Raw genomic sequence first — 17,572 nt, 5'->3', positions numbered from 1 at the left:
CAGGTACCCAATTCAATGCTGGCTTAGCACGTTTCCGATCTTTCATATGGTCTATGTGTCACAACCACTTGAGCCACCTTTATTTTTGTGATAGTTTCTAGCGGGTCCTGCTGTGTCAGATTTGTTATTTTGTCTTTCCCTGAAATGTGTAGCCAAAGCTGGGGAAGAGAAGCCCGCGAGCTGAGCGGCATGATGCGAAGAAAAGCTCTGTGTAGCTGGAAAGCTTGTCTCTCTCACCAACAAAAGTAGGTCCAATAAAAGATATTCCCTCACCTATCTGGTCTCATCACCACAAAGCACAGACAGCAAGAGCCCCCAGCCCCGTCTCCTCCCTGATGCAGCCCCCTAGTCCGCAGGGCACAGCCAGCCCGGCTCTCACCAACATCTAGGCTTCCCGATCACCCCGAGAGGGAGATTCTACACCCTGTCATGGGCAGAGGCCCCACCCACTGCGGGCTGATCCCAGCCGGGCTCGGTGGGGCACAGCAGCCGGCAAACGCCTCCTTCGGGCTGAGCCCTGCTCCCCCAGCCCAGACACAGCTGGGGTAGGAACCAATATGCGCGGGGTCTGTGCTTCCCCACCGGACCCACAGAACAACGCACAAAAAAACCGGAAGTGGGCGAGGCAACGAACAGAAACCAACCAAGTGACCCGTTCCCGGGGGTCGCTCAGCGACAGACGCCGGGGCTGGGCCACCCCCTCCAGCGCGCGCGCGGGCTAGGCCGCTTGTTCGCGCCTCCCACCCTCGAAGGTGAGGCCCTTACCTGCGGCGGCCTGTCTCTGGGTGCTCGCAGGAGGGCCAAGGGGCGAGATTGGGTCCGCAAAGCCTTCATCGGCCGACATCGGTGCGCATGCGCGGTGCTGTCCGGGGACGGACCGTATCTAGCAGGAGTGGAGGAGAAGGGGGGGAGCCTTAAAGGGCCAGCCACCTGCTGTGTGTCTTAAAGGGCTAGTACCCACTGTGTCAGAGTTTGGGTGGGTGGGGCAGGGGTTAGGCAACCCCTCTGTGACATGGGCATAACAGCACTTGCTTTGCCTTGTAAAGCACTGAGAGCTACTGATGAAAAGTACAGGGGTGTGTGTGAACGTAGCACTGCTGAGCTGTATGATCCTGCAGACCTTGCAGAGATAGTCCCCTTGACATCAATGGAACTACTCTGGGAGTAAAAATTTCTCCCCACTAAAAGTTGCAGGATTGGGCTTCTGTTTTTCAATCTGTCTTGCACACAAGCTGTATTGCCAGCTTTGTCACATTAAATGTAAAAGAGCTGAAGGAGAGAGAAATTAGGAACTGTATACGGGGGGAAGAGAGATGATCTCAACTGATGTGTGAAAGGAGTGGGCGAGTGGGTGGAGGTATAGGAAGGGAGAGAGAAAAAAGTGATGTGTATATGCAACTGTTTTAAGATACTGAATAGTTTGGACTAATCTACTTCTTCAACCTAACTCACTTTGAAATAAATCTGATTCCATTGTTTTAGGCTGAGATCTGTGGGCGTGGTTAGTGTGTTGAACAAACACTAAAAGAGGGCAGGAAACAATTTTCACCATTGTAAAGTTGTGTCTGCCCATGCACCATTCCAACTTGCTCTTTTGGGCTAGCGTCTAGGACAGTGATATTCAGACAGAGGCTCGGGAGCCACAAGTGGCTCTTCAGTGTGTCTCCTGCAGCTCTTTGCAGCACATGATATTAAAACACTGTGATTTAATTATTAACCAGTCTAAGTTATTAACCAATCAGGATGCTTTTACTGTGTTATTTTATCAGCTACAACTGGTTAATAATACTTGGTCAGTCATTTTGCTGTGAGAATTTTGTGTGTATGTGTGCATGAGAGAGAGAGTAAATGAAACAAGGAATTCATACTACTGTTGTGCTCTTGGGTAATGTTGATCAGTAATTTGGCTCCTGAACCACTGAGGTCTAAGTATCACTGGTCTAGGATCTAGTGACTTGTTCTCTAGCGTCATGTGTCTACAAGATTCCACTCTGGCTTTTGAGACTGCTGAGACCTCTCCGCAGGTGGGAAAATATTGTCGGTCCTCATTGTAAACGTCAGTAGCCTGATTCAGATGCCAAAACAAACACACATCCAGCTTCTCTAGCAGGCCCTGGAAAAACTTGGCTCATTATTTCCCCCCATTTATCTAAGGGCAAAATCAAATGCCTGTTTGGAAAGAAAAGGTATTGCTTAATGTCAGCATTCATTTAGATTCACACAGGCAATACAGAGAAAATGCAGCTCAGGGAAATAACCATATACAGTCTGGCCTGAGCCATGAATCTGTGGACTTTTATCACTGGAATTCTTGTAGAATAAGTTACTGCACTTTTGTCCACACTAGCTAATTGTACAGGATTGTGTCTATGCAGTTGTGTATCTGAGATCAGAATAGTGTTTCTAGGGCTATCTGTGTCTTCAAGGACGTAGTGAAAGAGATTTCTGTATTTTTGTATACATATGTACGCATATATTTGGTGTGTGTATTAATGGATCTGAGTCTTTGCAGCTTTACTACTATGTGTCCTTAAAGCAAATCTTTTGTTGCTTTTTATTGAGGCTTTCATTTGTAAATAAATTTGAACTTGAGATTCACTTGTATATATCTTGGATTATCTTATTTTGAACTTGTGTAGTAGAGACAGGATTAATATATTAGCCACGAAATATCTGATATGCAAGAACTTTTCCCAGCTACAATTATGCTGTTGATGCCAGGTTTTTGTTTTTCTTTTTAAACGAATGAGAGCTTGTATCTTATCATAGATTGGTTTGCCCTTATATTCCAGTGTGTTGGACTGATTGAAAAAGGTGCCAGTTCAGCATGTAATCTCTTTTATAAAAGTAAATTGAAATATTAAAAATTCATTATTTTCCCTTAGCTAGTGGCTGCTGTCAGTATTTTAAATAAACCGGTAATTGATTCTTCTTTGTTCAGTTCTGAATGGAATTTTTAATGCTGCTGACAGCTGTGGCAGTGCTCATCATATGATGTCTGGGTCCATGGGGCCATAAAGAGCATTTGACACTCTTGCTAACAGTAATGGGGCAATACAGAGGCATTGATTAGAAAGTAGAACCCCTAGCTCTTAAATCCTGAGAAGGATGAAAAATGATCAGAGATCATACAGTAAAAAAGTGTGTTTATCACTGCCCTCTGCTGAATCGTCACAGCTGTGAAATTGTGTGTCACACTAGCTACTGCTGACATTTAAAAGAAAGGGGGAAGAGAGAGTGGTGGAAGTCTCATGCCAAATCTTATCAAAGGCGGCTGGTTGGGAGGCACAGAAGAGTTGCCTAAATATTTTGTAGTGCAAAGAAAAACAGCGTTTGAAAGATCCTCTCATGGAGCCATTCCCCTCAGCTCTCTGTCCCTCACTCCTTTGTGTTTTATTTTGTGGACTACTGGGAAGGGCTCAGTGAACCCAGCCTGGCCAGTGCTATGTAACAGAGTAACCCTCTGTGCAGTTGTCAGAGTTTCACATATAGTTTCAGGAGAAAAGTTGGCTGTAAATTGAGTCTAATGTAAAAAGCTAAACCTGTCTTCAGCAACTACTTAATGGACAAACATAAACTGGATGCTTAACAAAGGCCAACCTCCTAATTATATGGAGCAGAATTGGAATTGCTGTGTTTAGGCATACTTTGGGACAGTCTCCTTACATGGAATTAAGTTTCACTGTCCTTTATTAATACCATTAATGAAAGAAAAATGAATTGTTTAAAATAGGAATCAAAGCACAATGGTTCACAGCCAATCCAGGAAACGCTCCCGAAGCAGGAGTGAAAGCGATTCTCAAAGCAGGCAGGACAAAAAGGATGAAAAGAAAAGAAGAAAAAGCAGTAAAGACTCAAAGAAGAGCAGCCAGTCTCCTCCAAGGAAGAAGACAGCCAGGTCTCATAGATGCAGGTCGAGCTCAGCTTCTACTAAAGAAGGTAAGGACGGGGGGGTGATAGCTACAGCTGAAGGCTGACTTCTCACATGGTCAGGGGGCATATGCACAGTGAGTTCCATTGTGGGAATACACAATGCTTGCTTTTAGCAATTAACTTTATACAGTCATCTCAACACACACTTCTTACCCATTACTCTTGTGTTCTGACATCTCTAGAGCCTTCAACATTTCCAGCATGTGGATCTTTTAGCATTGTGCCTGTCACAGATCCATTCAGGCACCCCTCGCTGACCATCCCCGTGAGGAAAATCCAAGCCTCTGGGTTGCGTAGTCCCTGGTAGTATGAGCCTTGAGGGCCTGAATGGAGTCCAGCCGCTGTCCCAGTCTTGGGATAACTAGGCATACAGGAGGGGTGCTGACTGGATCAGGTACAGTGCTCAGTTAGCCCCCTCCCACCATGGTAATACAGAAGTATTAGCCCAGTGGGATTTTGCTGTGGCATTAGTGTTTTGATTTGTTCAGTCTTCTGAGCAACCTAACAAAGAACAAAACCAGAACAGCAGACTGTTGTAGCTTGAAATGTAGCAGAACATGACAGACTCTTTGGGTGCCATGGAGCAAATGTTCTCTCCAAACCACCGCATTCTTAATGTGTTGCAGAGAAAAAGAAGGCCAAAGACAAGAAGAGGAGAAAGGCAAGTACCTCCTCCTCTGAGACGACAAGTTCGTCTTCTGGGACTTCCTCCTCCTCCAGCTCCTCTTCAGATGACTCGAGTGACAGTGAATCCAAATTGAAAAAGAGGAGACACAGCAAGAAGAAACGAACAAAACAGAAAGACAAAAAGAGAAAGAAGAAAAAAATAAAAAAGAAACTGAAAAAGAAATCGAAGGACCGGCCTAAAGAGGAGAGAGCCATGGTGGAAGGCGTGCCAGGCCCTTCACTGGAGCAGTGGCAGAAAGAATCTTTGGTGGAACCTGGCCCAGGTAATGTTCTTGTTTCCAGGTTTAAAAAACTCACACTTGTCCATTTAAAGAGTAGAGAAGTGATGTGCCATTTGAGAAAATCCATGTGACTCTCCTACTCATTAATGAAGCATATTCTTTTAGTTTCTCATCCAAGGATCATTAGAAATTGCATGATAAGAAACACTGATTGCTGAACCATGGATGCCTTTTCCCTCCTAATTTCAATGGCCTAGCTTGAGCAGCCATGAATATATACGAGGACCCAAACTGATGGTTTTGTTTGTAAGCTTGTTAAAATTGCCTGTGATCTGGGAACAAAAGTTGAAAATGAAAGGACGTACCCACAGGTAATGAATTCATGAAGCACTTGGTATTGGCATTCAGGATGTGAAGTTGATAGTTCTCTGCATGTTCCTTTGCTCACAAAGGTGATATGTAAAGCCATGAGGAAGATAAAGAATGAACACAAATGTAGTGTTATCTGTTGAGACTTGATCCTCTATACAGTATCCACCACTGATTTAAGGTGCCCCCAGATCTTCCAGTGTATCTCATGGGTGAGCTGAGAGTGCAAGAAATACACAACCAGGGGACAAATTTTCAAAAAGTGCCCAAGTCTCACTGAAAGTCAGTGGGACTTCAAATACCTCAGTCACTTGGGTGTGTTGGGAAATTTTACCTCAGGCTCAGATTTGAAATTTAAGGTCTATATGCTCCTTGAGTTTGTGACAGTAAAAAAAAAAGCAAATGAGGCTTTGATCCCTCAGTTGCAGACATGCGCAAATCCCTGTTTCAGTTCTTCTCGGTATCTATGATTTTTTTGGAAAGATCTTTTTCATGTCAAACTATTATTTATCCATTCTTTGTGTGTTGTCTAGTCTGTTATCAAAGCAGTAGGGGTTATAGTACGTGGTGTATGCTAGTGATGAAAGAGGATTGGTTTTAACAATAGGTAGTAATTCAGTTTTAATACGTGTGTAACTATATAAATAAGGCAGGCCAGGTAGTCTCAGTCCCAGCAGCCGGCCAGGTGGCAAATGGATCTACACAGAGGAATTGTTATGGAGCCATTGGGGGGGAAGGTGCCAATTTATGAAGGTTTGCTGATAAGGGAGGAATCCAGAATCACCTGCTTTGGATAAATGCATTTTGTCCAGCCTTCCCCAGGGATTTCCCCTCTTCTGTCTTAAAGATATTTACAAAGTATCTAAATCCTTCTTACTTTTAAAGGGAAAGAGAGAGGATGAGGGGGGTAAATAAGGAGGTAAATAGAATTTGAAAGGAAAATGTTCCAAGCAGACAGGTGTAGGGTTAAATTTCTGTAGTGTAACAAAGGAATGGGACCCAGGATGCCTGGGTTCTAGTCCCATCTCTGCAGTTGGACCAGTGGTGAGATTTTTAAAAGTGCTCAGCATTGGCCTAACTCTGCTCCCATTTAAATCAATGGGAATTTTATCACTGACAGAAACAGGAGGCGTATCAAGTTAATGCTGAGTGCTTCTAAAAATCTCGTCCAGTGTGGCTTTGGGAAAATCACTTAGCTGTTCTGTGGGCCTCAGTTTACCTGTTAGAAACAGAGCTAGCAACATCCTCCTCAGAGGAGCAGCGTGAGGCTTAAATAGTTCAAGCTCTTTGGGGTAGGTGGCTCTTTGGAACAAGTGTTTTCAGCGGTGCACTGCACAGAGTGGTGCTCCATAATAATTGTAAGGCCCTATGCTTCATGATCCTCTGACAGAAGACAAACCTATGTATGCACATTGTTATTTAATGAGCTCATTAAGGTTTGCATTCTAGTTTTGACAGATGAACAAAAGTCCCGCATCCAGGCTATGAAACCAATGACGAAAGAAGAATGGGACGCAAGGCAAAGTGTCATCAGAAAAGTTGTGGACCCTGAAACGGGAAGAACAAGGTACAGTGTCATGGGTTAAAGAGGTTCCTGAAACAATAGCTGAGAAACATGTTTGGGAGCATTTGGAGAGGCATGATTTCCATGGTTACAAGAATTCTAGGGACCAGATCCTCAGCTGATGCACATAAGCATAGCTCTGTTAAAGTCTAGAGAGCTAGTTGACTTATACCAGCTGAGGTGTAAGTGTTGTAGAGAATGTTGAGATAAATAATCATAGATAGTTCAGCATATCCACTAAGGAGCATATTTTAGGACGTATCACTTGTACTGCAATAGTGCCCAAAATGTGGTAGGTGCTGTACACTCACATAGGAAGACACGGTCCCCAAAGAGCTTACAATCCACAAAGCTTCTGAACAGTGGACAAGAATCCACATCTTATTTTTAAACCAGTGAAACAAGTTGGTGAGCAGTGTGTGAGGCTGGCTGAAGGGGAGAGAGAGATGGGGCAGCAGAATCTTTTTAGGCTTTTTCAAAGAGAGGCAGAAGCATATGCCAGTTTAGCCACAGAGCCTCGCTGTTTGTAAAAGCAGGGTTCTCTCTAAATCCCTTTTAACTCCCCTCCAGGGGCGGTCACTCTCAGCAGCAAGCTCTTGAGCCTTCATTGTTACCTTGCTGTTACTAGCCAGGCTCTTAGTACGAAAGGTGAACACTGTGACCCATCAAGCCATCTTGAGATTGGACCGGAAAGCTTTAGACAATAAAGGTATAAATCACGCTGGTCTCTGCTTGACTAGCAGAGATGCTCAGATCAGAGTACCAGGATTGACAGAGGGATGGAGAAAAAGGCTTGCTGTGTTTAGACAGGCTGAGACTATTATTGTTAGAAGATGCCAAGTAAGGGTCTGATCCTGCCAGATGCTAAGCACCTCCTCTGTAGCGCTCAATGCTCTCTGTTGCTACTGAAATCAATGGGATTACAGAGCATGGACACCCTCCCAGAGCTGAGTCCTTGATGGCCTGTGCTCAGTATGAGGTGTAGAAGGCAACCAAAAGCAGCAGCTATTGAAAGATCTGACTGAAGCCTTGTTACTCAGGGAGGAGGGTTTTTTCCTTCTTCCACCGAGGGGGAGATCAGCATCCCCAGAGTAAATACAATTCTAAGCTATGGTGTGGGGATAAAATCTGAACCAACAGATCTGGCTGACAATTCTCAGCTTGCTGTTTTCTGACCTGTTAGACGTTGCTCCTTCAGTGGCAGCTGCTGTTTTGGATGCTTGCCTGTCACGTCTGAAGCATCCAATCCCTATTATAGACAGATCATCTGGCCTGAGGGGTTTATTTGCACAACTGGGGGCAATTGCCTCTCTGTTCTAGAAGGCCCGCAGGCCTGTAACCAAACTAGTGTTCAAAACCGGAGGAATAGAAATGACCCTGTTTTCACTAAACTGCATCTTTACAGTGAATAGAAAATATCACGCTGAAGAAAATTGTGTTATGGCAAGCCAGCTCTTAAAATAGAAGGCAGCCAGCAATGCTCAGGAAAGATGTTTGCATGAATGTCAGTTACCCGTAAGGCACATAATGAAGACAATTAAATTCCTCTTCTGCATTCAGAGGCTGGGCACTGCCTATGATTCTGCTACTGGATTTGCTGGTTTGATACCATTCCCCTTCCCTAGCCCCACTGGGTCCTTTCCAGTTCTATTACCAAAGGTCAAATGCTTGTCCGATTACTAGATGATCCAGCAACTTTTATGTGCCCCAAGGCACTGGACTTAAACCTCTGCATTGCCCATTGTCTCAATCATAAAGGAGGCTGTCTGCACATATTAAATTTGAGAGTGGGAACCAACCAACCCAGTTTCCCATTGCCAAGAAAATCCACTCTCAGAGTTATAGGGTAATGGGAGATCCTTTTTCCTTAGCCTGCGTCTTCCGTGCAGCACACTAGCCTGAGAAGCTTGATTTGCAACATGCCTGATCTCTAGGGAATGCTCAGTGTGGGGCTGGGGATTGCCTAAATCACGGCAGATCCTACATCCTGGGAATGCTGGGAGAGGAAGGTTGTTCCCAATACATTCAGTACACGACATCTTTCGAAGAAGTGTACTGAAGCGGGACCTTGTTGGTTTTAATCCTGCAGCCAGCATAATGGAAAAGGCTGAAAGGCTATTTACCCGAGGGTTGGCTAAAGCCCGACTCACCGTGTTCTATAATGGAGCGGTCCTCATCTTTAAACAGAGACTACAGAGTTACACCAGTCAGTGGAGTTGCTCCAGGTTTATACCAGATTGTCAGAGCAGCATCTGGCCCAAGCCCCAACATACGATGAGAACTTTTTGCCATACTTTTTGGCACTGCAAAGTTGCCACCCTCCCAGAGAGCGTGGGGGACACCGTGCTGCAGCCAGCCTGTGTTGGCAGAGGCCCTTGACTCTGTTCTAGAGCACATGCTCACAAAGAAGGTGCTGCTGGTGTTACCCCTCAACAAGTCCAGCTTGTTGGACATCTTCCCATGCAAAATACTGTCTCCCTCAGCATGAAACATTAGCCGTGTGGCTGCATAAGGGAGATGATCTAGTCACTCCTCCAGTGGGGACAGAACCTTCATTGAATGATGCCTTCGGCTGCTGGGGAAACAAAGAAATGTGTTGCTTACAGTTGGTAACTGGATGGCTGGTAGACTTTACTGGTTGTGTTGATGTGCTCTCTGTTACAGGCTTATTAAGGGAGATGGAGAAGTACTAGAAGAAATTGTCACCAAAGAAAGACACAAAGAGATTAACAAGGTAGATGGCTTTTATAGCGAACACACATTCTGGAACCAGCAAGGCCCTAAGCTGGGTTTGTAAAGCATAGGCTAGTGGCTTGAACACAGCCTGGGGGGCAGAACTGAGTTCTGCTTACTCACTGCATGGCCTTGGGGAAATTGCAGCCTCTCTCTTGGCTTTTCCCATCTGCAAAACTGGGATAATAAGTCCTACTTAGCCAGGGTGGAAGTGGGTTTGATCACAAACATTGGTAGAGGCCTTTCAGCCTCTCACAGGTAGGTGGTATGGAAGCACAAAGCATGATGGTTTGGGAAGACTGGCCTATAAGTGTGTTTGTTCCTTCACAGCAAGCCACCCGAGGAGATGGCCTGGCCTTCCAGATGAGGACAGGGATGCTTCAGTAACAGTCCAGATGTCAAGTACATCAGGAAAGGTGGTTTTCTTGTTCTGCTCACTGACACTAATCTGCCAAAGCAGGCAGCTCCCCATTCTCCCTGCACTGACGAGATCTGTGTGTGACACAGCAGGATCTTTACCCAATGGACATGTCCTGTTCTGCTGGGTCCATCTATTGCCTGGAGGAGGGAGTGACTTTGATAGCACCTCCCCTTTAGCCATGGCTTCTCTCCTGCCAGTCCATGCCAAGTCCTTAAGACCTGACCAACATTGCTCTCAACTTGGTCGCTTTCTGAGGCTCATCCCACTGCTGCTTAATGACTGAGCAAATGATTCTCAGGCAGCAAGTAGCTGTCAGTCCACCAGGGCACTCATGGGTGCCACCAGCACAACAGTGCTGAGTCCCCAGAGGAGATAAACTCACCCAGTGACTAACACCATGTTATCTTTAATACACTTCCTTGATGGTGATTCAGATTCCAAACTCTAAGGCAAATGCCCAGGTACCAGGTGGCCATAACCCCGCTGATACTGGGGTGGCTGCCACAATGATCCCCTGAAATGAGGCTGCCTTAAATCATTTTTCACATGTGGTTGCTACGTGCCTGCTCTTTGAATAAATATTTGCCGTGTTTGGTTGGATTGCTCAGTTAGAGGGGTCCCTTTACTAGCCCTCAGCTGTACAGAGACCCATTTATACTTTGCCCCAGCTTTGTGCAGGCTGCAACATTAGGTCCACATCCTGCAAGGTGCCTTTTCTCACTGAGCCAATGAGAGGTGAAGACACTTGGCATGGTACAGGTTCAAGCTTTTAATTAGCACTGGCTCCCTTGACGGCAGGCTGCACTGGGACAGTGAGTTAAGTGTAATGGGCAGGGGCACATTTTGTTGGGGGCTTGCTCAGCCTTGCTCATATCCCTGCACCAAAGTGATGCCCCTTCCTTGCTCTTTATCTCTTGCCACCCTATGACGATGCAAGGGGCAGTTTTGGTTTGTTAGTGAAATTGGCCTTTTCAGAAGCAGAGGAGCACAGGAAAACTCAGTCTTCTGATTCTCCCCCCTCAAGCCCCATTTAACTTGGTGAATCTGAAAACTTGTAAAAAATAAACTGGTTAAAGCAATCTAGCAGTCCAAGTTATTCTTTTATGTGCCAGTGTGAATGGACAACAGGTGGCAATTATACAAACCCATCTGTTGCAAGCGGACAGGCAAGATTTTTGTGTGTGTGTTTGCGTGGGCATGCTCAATTGTTTTGGCTAATACCCGAAGCTTTAAAATGAATGCTTGCCCCATCCTCTGCACCCAGTGGCTTCCTAAGGAAATCACAGTAGGTCAGATTTTTGACCTTATTCTACCACAGCTGAGCAGCTACAGCTTGCAAAGTGTAAGACCTAGAAAGCCCAAAGTGCTATCAGTACGACATTGACTCCCCCTAGAGACGCCTGCTTACCTTGGTGACTTAGTAGTTTCCTTGGTCCCTTTACTCCACTCTATTTAACAGATCCCACCGCAGACTTCAGTCACTTGGGTCTGATGGCTGTTGGTGGAAAGTCCTGTTCTGAACAGTAAAATCACTGCCAGTTTAACAAAATTTGTCCTTCTGTATGATCTGAACTAGTTTTCATGTGCCACTTTTCTAGCCTCTTAGAAGGCCCTGAGATGTTTGACTGAGAGAGGCTGGTTACGTATGTTTAGATTCATCTTGTCTGCTGGCAGGTCTCCTATCAATGCATCTTCCTTTTCCCTTTAATGCAGGCCTCCTCCTCTAGTAGCTGGGTTTTAGGCACATGGGTCAGATGGAGACACACTTCCCTTTTATAAAGGAGCTAGTTATGGCACAAACCTCCCTGGGACCATACATTTAACAAGGAGGACAGCAGGACAAGCCCTGGACAAACAGGTAGGTACCTGAGTGGGGCTGAGCCAGGCGAATCTCTGCCCGTACTGAACAGCAGAGGAAAGGGCCTGCTTGAGAGGGTGCAGCTCACTTGAGCCTCCCCCTTTGGAAGAGTCAGTGTAAGGCAGCAGCGCTGACAGCCCCTGAGCTAGCCAGACTTAGGCTTTACTGATTGTGCATTTACTGGCAGCCAGTTCAAAGGGAAGTACCCACATGCTGTTGGGTGGCTCCCTGTTATCCACTCTCATGCTCTGCTGTCGTTGATTCACTTACTGTGCCCCCATCTTTCACTCTCTCACTGGCTGTAGAACATCTTCTTCAACATATCTTCTAACACTATACACGTTCTTTTTGGTAGTAAAATTTTTCCTTTTTAATGATGTATCAAAAGAAGAAAATAAGGAATTAAAGTGACAGTTTGGATTTAAAAAAAAAAAAAAGTGGAAAGGGACAGGGTCAGGTTTCTGTCCCAATGTTCAGATTATAGAAAAGCTGCTTTTTAGGGAAAAAAAGATCCACAGAGTGCTTGTAATTGTCTCTCTTTTCCATTTGCCTCATGTCAATGTTTTCAGCCCCTCTATTTTTCTGCTCAGCAGTTTGTCTTTGGCATCTAATCCCATTGGACACTTTCATTAAACTGGATCATTTTCAGTTCCCAATTCCAAGATTTTGTGATGCATTAACTGTCAGTTTGTAAGTCACCAAAAGAAGCAGACACAGAAAGTAGCCTTCCCATTTCTTTAATCTGTGTAATGTACAAAGTTACTGTACACAAAGCACAACCAGGCATTAGAACAATGCACTAACAGCAAGGAGAAGGAAGTTGTACAGTAGTTATGGTTTGTTACATACAAGCAAATCGATCTTAACAGTATTTTACACACACAACATAATACACAAAATGAAAACCAGGAAGCGGCAGACTCAGATCTAAATCTCATTCCCTGGTGGGGTGCAGGTGTGTCTGTCAAATTAAGCCATGATGTAGTTTTCCCCCCATCTGTATCCCTAAAAGATTTTTTTATAAATAAAATAGAACATTATTGAATATAAAATTGACAGTCAAGGATATCGATATCCAGGATTTTCATACAAGGGGAGGGAGAAAAATGTAAGGCTTCTAGAACTAATAGGAAAATGCAGCAAATGTGAAGATACCTGAAGAGCAGGGGTACTACAAGAAGTGCAGGTTGCTTGTGGGAAGAGCAGGTTGTTCATAACCCTTTGGTTAGCTATTGGTTTTCATTTAATGTATCTTCTAACACTATACACGTTCTTTTTGGTAGTAAAATTTTTCCTTGTTGATTTATCAAAAGAAGAAAATAAGGAATTAAAGTGACAGTTTGGATTTAAAAAAAAAAGTGGAAAGGGACAGGGTCAGGTTTCTGTCCCAACGTTCAGATTATAGAAAAGCTGCTTTTTAGGAAAAAAAGATCCACAGAAATGTTTCTACGGATGTTTAATTCCAGTGGAAACAGATGTTTTTTAAAACCCAATAAATAAATATCTCTGTTCAGTGCTTACAATATAAACATTGCAGCTTTGTGCTGAGTGCATGAGAACCAGGAAGTGATAGTTACTAGAACCAACTAGTCTGTTTTCCTTGGCCAACCTGATGAATGCAAAAAGGAACTAACCAGCATAACAGTGAAAAGTATAATAAACTTTTAATATTCCTTCTGTTTTAAACAACACAGAACTGTTATTTGTAACAGAGATAAATAAGGTCTTTAACCTGACAGTGCCCCTTTAATAAGAATGGAAAATACATTCAGCTTTCCCTAACTGTATCCCAATGGAGCCTCTTTTGTGCATTTAGAAAGACATTTTGTTTCACATGCATCACTCCCTAGAACATTTCAGAGCAGTTTATAAACACAAAGTTAAACTATTGCTATTGTTTTTAGAATGACAGAGTAATGTACTGATCTTTGTTTCATATAGACAATAATAAGACAGGGATGTATGAGAAGGCAGATTCATGGGGAACTACAGTGTACTTGTATGGGTGAAAAAAACCTATCCCCATATGTCATGTTAATACATGGCCACATCATCTGATATTATTGCAGTGATGAACAAAGATTCTGCACTACGATTGTTTCTCTGTATGGATTCTTACAATGGAAACAGATGGGGAAGAGGCTGAAAAATTCAAGAAGCTTAACAAAGGGTCAGAACACAGGTGCTACGATTGTCAGTCTCACTGATTATTATTGGTTTAAAATATGGAGTGATGGAGAGGTGATTATAATATTGCACTTCTGCGGTCATTGACAGTTACATTAAACTTGGTCCATAAAATAATTGCTTTGTACATAATGCCTGAAACAAAAAAGCTACATTTTAATATTAATAATCTCTGAAGGTTCTGTTGCCTCCGGACACTTTTTCTCTACACAAAATAAATAACTTTCACTTTGTATATACCCACTTTTGTTTTTTTAACATTTACATTATCCTCAGTTTTACACTATCTACACACAAGAAAATGTTAACATCTCATCTGCATTTTGAAAAAAAATGTACATGTCATGCCTTGGTTTGTGGACTCTTCTTTCAGAGTAAGATTGAACTTTGTAAAGGCCATATCCAAATTTGCAAATACGCTTTGTGATCATGGTTTGGTTACTTTACAGAATGGACTGCGGCTTGCTTCTAAGTCAGATGGCAACAGTTTGGTACAATATTCAACTAGCAAAAAACTACGACAATTCACATTTTTACCCAGTAGCTTTGGATATACATTCAAGGTAACAAGGCTGAGTCAGCAGAAAGGGAAGTAATTTTTTCAGTAGTAAAAATCTGTAGGTATGTTCTGTAATATGATAATTATCAAAGATGAATGGTGTAGTAGTTTGCAATGAGGCTAAGAGTAAATGAGATGCACTGTGTTTGTGGGTGGATCTATTAAAGCTCCATCAACATGGACTTTAAACACTGTCCTCTTTATATCACTGTAAGGATAGAGCACATATTCTAAATTGGTTTTGAAACTTGAGGCCTAAGCCGAGTCATGAAATAGATTTTTGATGTCTGGATGAGTTATGTTTGCCTACTGCAGCTCTGAGCCAGTTAGCAGAGCAGTGTTCACAGTGCTATGCGTCTCGGTGCAGAAGTGCTGCACTTAGTACTGAAACAGTTAATAAAATGAAGCAGTCTAAAAAATTGATTATAAATAAGATCCTTGTAAGTAGAAAGTGATATAAACATAGTATATTGTGGTGGAGGAAAGCAGGATAATACTTAGCCAATGAATGTGCTATGAATATAAAATCTTCATTGAAATAGGCAGGTGGGAGCCCCAAATATATACCCAGTTTGGATATTTCCCATACCCAAGTTGGTGTGTGCAAGCAGAAAACTGTGCCCTTCACTGAGGCTGAAAATTCAGAATCCTGGCTAGTTTGACCTGGGAGGGGGGCAGGGCTAGGGGGCTTTCAGGCAACCCCTCTGTTCTAGGCACTGTTCTCCTCTGCTCCTCATTAAATTATGTCCTTCACCTTTGAATACCTTGTGGCTAACAATCTCCTCATCACTAGGGGGTGCTAGCAAGCAGCACAGCACATTGTCCTGCAGACTGGAAATGTCACCTCTGCAATGCTCCCAGATTCTTGCATGTCCAGTGCAAGAGAGAGATTCAGGTCATGGCAGCGCATTAAACCATCAGCTCAGACACATCGACTGAAAGAGAGGCTAGGAAAATTAAGATATGGCCTTTTCTTAAGCTTGCACAACTTAGTTGGCACACTTCCTTACAATCTCCTTACTGCTGAAAAACTTTTGCACAAATCTTTGATTATATATATATCAATCATACACAAACACCCTGGCTTAGTAATATTTAATTGTCATGCAGTTAGGTGTAGCTACATGAGATGGTAACAGGTCTTGATTCTAAAAATTATCAGTGCAAAAACAATGAGGTTTTACAGTTGAATAACTACAGTTAAAAAAAGCAAGTCTAATTCTCGTGAAAGCTGTTACTGATATTGGAGAGAACCTGGGAAGAAGAAATGTCTCTGAGTTGGGGATAGTGATGAAATATTTGGACCCTGCATTTTGATGACAGGAAATGCAGTGCAATCTAGCTGTTGAGTACTTTCAGATACTTGCAAATATATGGTGGTTAGTTTCTGAAATAATATGCAGCAGTAATACTTGGAGAACTATACAGTAAAGTAAGTGGCTGATGTTAACAGCTAAAACAAAACTCCCTGTTTTTTTAAATAGCTTAATACATTAAATTCCATCACCTTTCAAAATGTTTGAAGCAAAACCAAAAAACTAATGACCCCACTTTCTAGAGCATCCATCTGCTGACATATGGCTCCTATCAACAGCAGTTGATACTTCATTAATGCCTTGAGGATATACATCCTCCTGGGTACAAAGTGGATAAATTCTAAGCTCTCTGCACATGTAAAACACTTGATTGCTTCAGCCTCTCTGCACCTTGGAAATGACATGCTTAGTTTAAAAACACAGAAAAAAGTGCTGGTATCCAGCAGTCTCTCTCAGTCTGGCTAATGGAACAACCCAAGTGAAAGGTCTAACCAGACTTCTTCCCCTTCCACCCCATGGCACTGAGGATCACACTTAGTCACGTGTATCTGATTGATGGCTAAGAAGGTGAGGGAGGCACATATTTACAGTCACTAAACCTGGATAAGAAAAGGAGGCAGAAGAGAGCATGGTCTTGATCTGGAAACTTTGTTTTCCCCCTTGGTTCCCTAATTTCAAATGGTTTTTCGGGCTAGTGCTCTGCAAACCCAACATGCCATTTTAAGGCCTGCACATTCCATGTGGAAAATACACCAGCCTTTCCTCCTAGCATACCATGTTGTTGTTAGAGAGTAGCACCATATTTACCCTTCCATCTCACACTGCTGGCCTTGTCCTTTATTCCTGTTTCCTCCTCCGGCGGCTGTGGCCGACTGTCACCGACTCCTGGCTGGCTCTACTTCTGACCTAAAGTGCCAGAGTCCAGTTTTGAGGCTGCGCTCCGGCCCCAGCACCCAGTGGCAATGCTCATGCTTCTTTGGCTGCGCTCCCGCTCTCTCTCCCTATCGCTGTCTGACTGGCTCTGCGTTCGTTCAGGTCTGTGGCTGGCATTCCCGCTCGCCCCCGTGGGCTGTGAGGAGATGGTACGTAGCAAATGATTCCTCTTGCGCAGGAAATCTGGCTGGCTGGGGAGACCAAAGCTGCCTTTCCTCAGTGCCATCCGGGTCGTGTTTTTGGCAGGCCGGGAGCGATGATTATACTCCAGCTGGGCAAGGTGGGTTGCGTACCCCTCAGTAATGAACTGTGAAACAATAGGTCAGGGGGTTTTACAGGACAGAGTCAACTTGAAATCAAGCAACTTTCAAAAAAAATGGAGTCATAGTCGGTTGAGATCCCACATCTGCCTTCAAGTCCCTCTTTCAATTGTGGTTTGACAATCACTTTCTTAAATATTTCTTTCCCCTGTAGCTTTGAGGAAATCCCACAAAAACAACAGAGGGAACTGACTGACTCTGTACTGGGGAGGCAATCGACAGTGACACATGGTGCTGGTACATGCACAACATAAACCAGCTCTACAGAGAACTCCCCCCCCTTTCTGATCTTCAACTTTACTCTGCCTGAGTAACAGTAGGGACAAGTTCAGACAAAAGGGGGATTTTTAAGTGGACAGGACTTCATCTAAAAAAAAAAAATCTAATTATATAACACTACACAGCACAATGCAGTAGAACGGCAACTGGTATTTTCACTCTGTTATTTCCATAGTGGTGATGCATAAAGCA

The 17,572-nt window shown here is 43.7% G+C and overlaps 2 protein-coding genes across 22 annotated transcripts in view; one reads left to right on the top strand and one right to left on the bottom strand.

Annotated features, from left to right (window-relative positions):
- Positions 1-571: 571 nt before the first annotated feature.
- ARL6IP4 (ADP ribosylation factor like GTPase 6 interacting protein 4) lies at positions 572-11,003 on the top strand. Of its 2 annotated transcripts, XM_038373133.2 has the most exons (6): positions 572-752; positions 3,734-3,939; positions 4,560-4,883; positions 6,660-6,777; positions 9,439-9,508; positions 9,838-11,003. In XM_038373133.2, exons 2-6 carry the CDS (start codon positions 3,747-3,749, stop codon positions 9,892-9,894), a joined length of 762 nt encoding a protein of 253 aa, XP_038229061.1. In that variant the 5' UTR covers positions 572-752; positions 3,734-3,746; the 3' UTR covers positions 9,895-11,003. The 2 variants fall into 2 exon arrangements, with proteins under 2 accessions (XP_038229061.1, XP_043354295.1); XM_043498360.1 differs by lacking the exon at positions 9,439-9,508.
- A 1,504-nt stretch (positions 11,004-12,507) lies between these two features.
- PITPNM2 (phosphatidylinositol transfer protein membrane associated 2) overlaps positions 12,508-17,572 on the bottom strand; it is a 215,354-nt gene continuing 210,289 nt past the window's right edge. For all 20 annotated transcript variants that reach the window (XM_038373112.2, XM_038373119.2, XM_038373117.2 and 17 more), the window contains one exon: positions 12,508-17,088. In XM_038373112.2, coding sequence (XP_038229040.1) covers positions 16,744-17,088 — 345 coding nt within the window. In that variant the 3' untranslated portion in view covers positions 12,508-16,743. The remainder of the gene's footprint in view (positions 17,089-17,572) is intronic.

Source organism: Dermochelys coriacea, chromosome 15, assembly GCF_009764565.3.
Source record: "Dermochelys coriacea isolate rDerCor1 chromosome 15, rDerCor1.pri.v4, whole genome shotgun sequence".
Taxonomy (NCBI): Eukaryota; Metazoa; Chordata; order Testudines; family Dermochelyidae; genus Dermochelys; species Dermochelys coriacea.
This window is presented reverse-complemented; position numbering and strand designations above follow the sequence as displayed.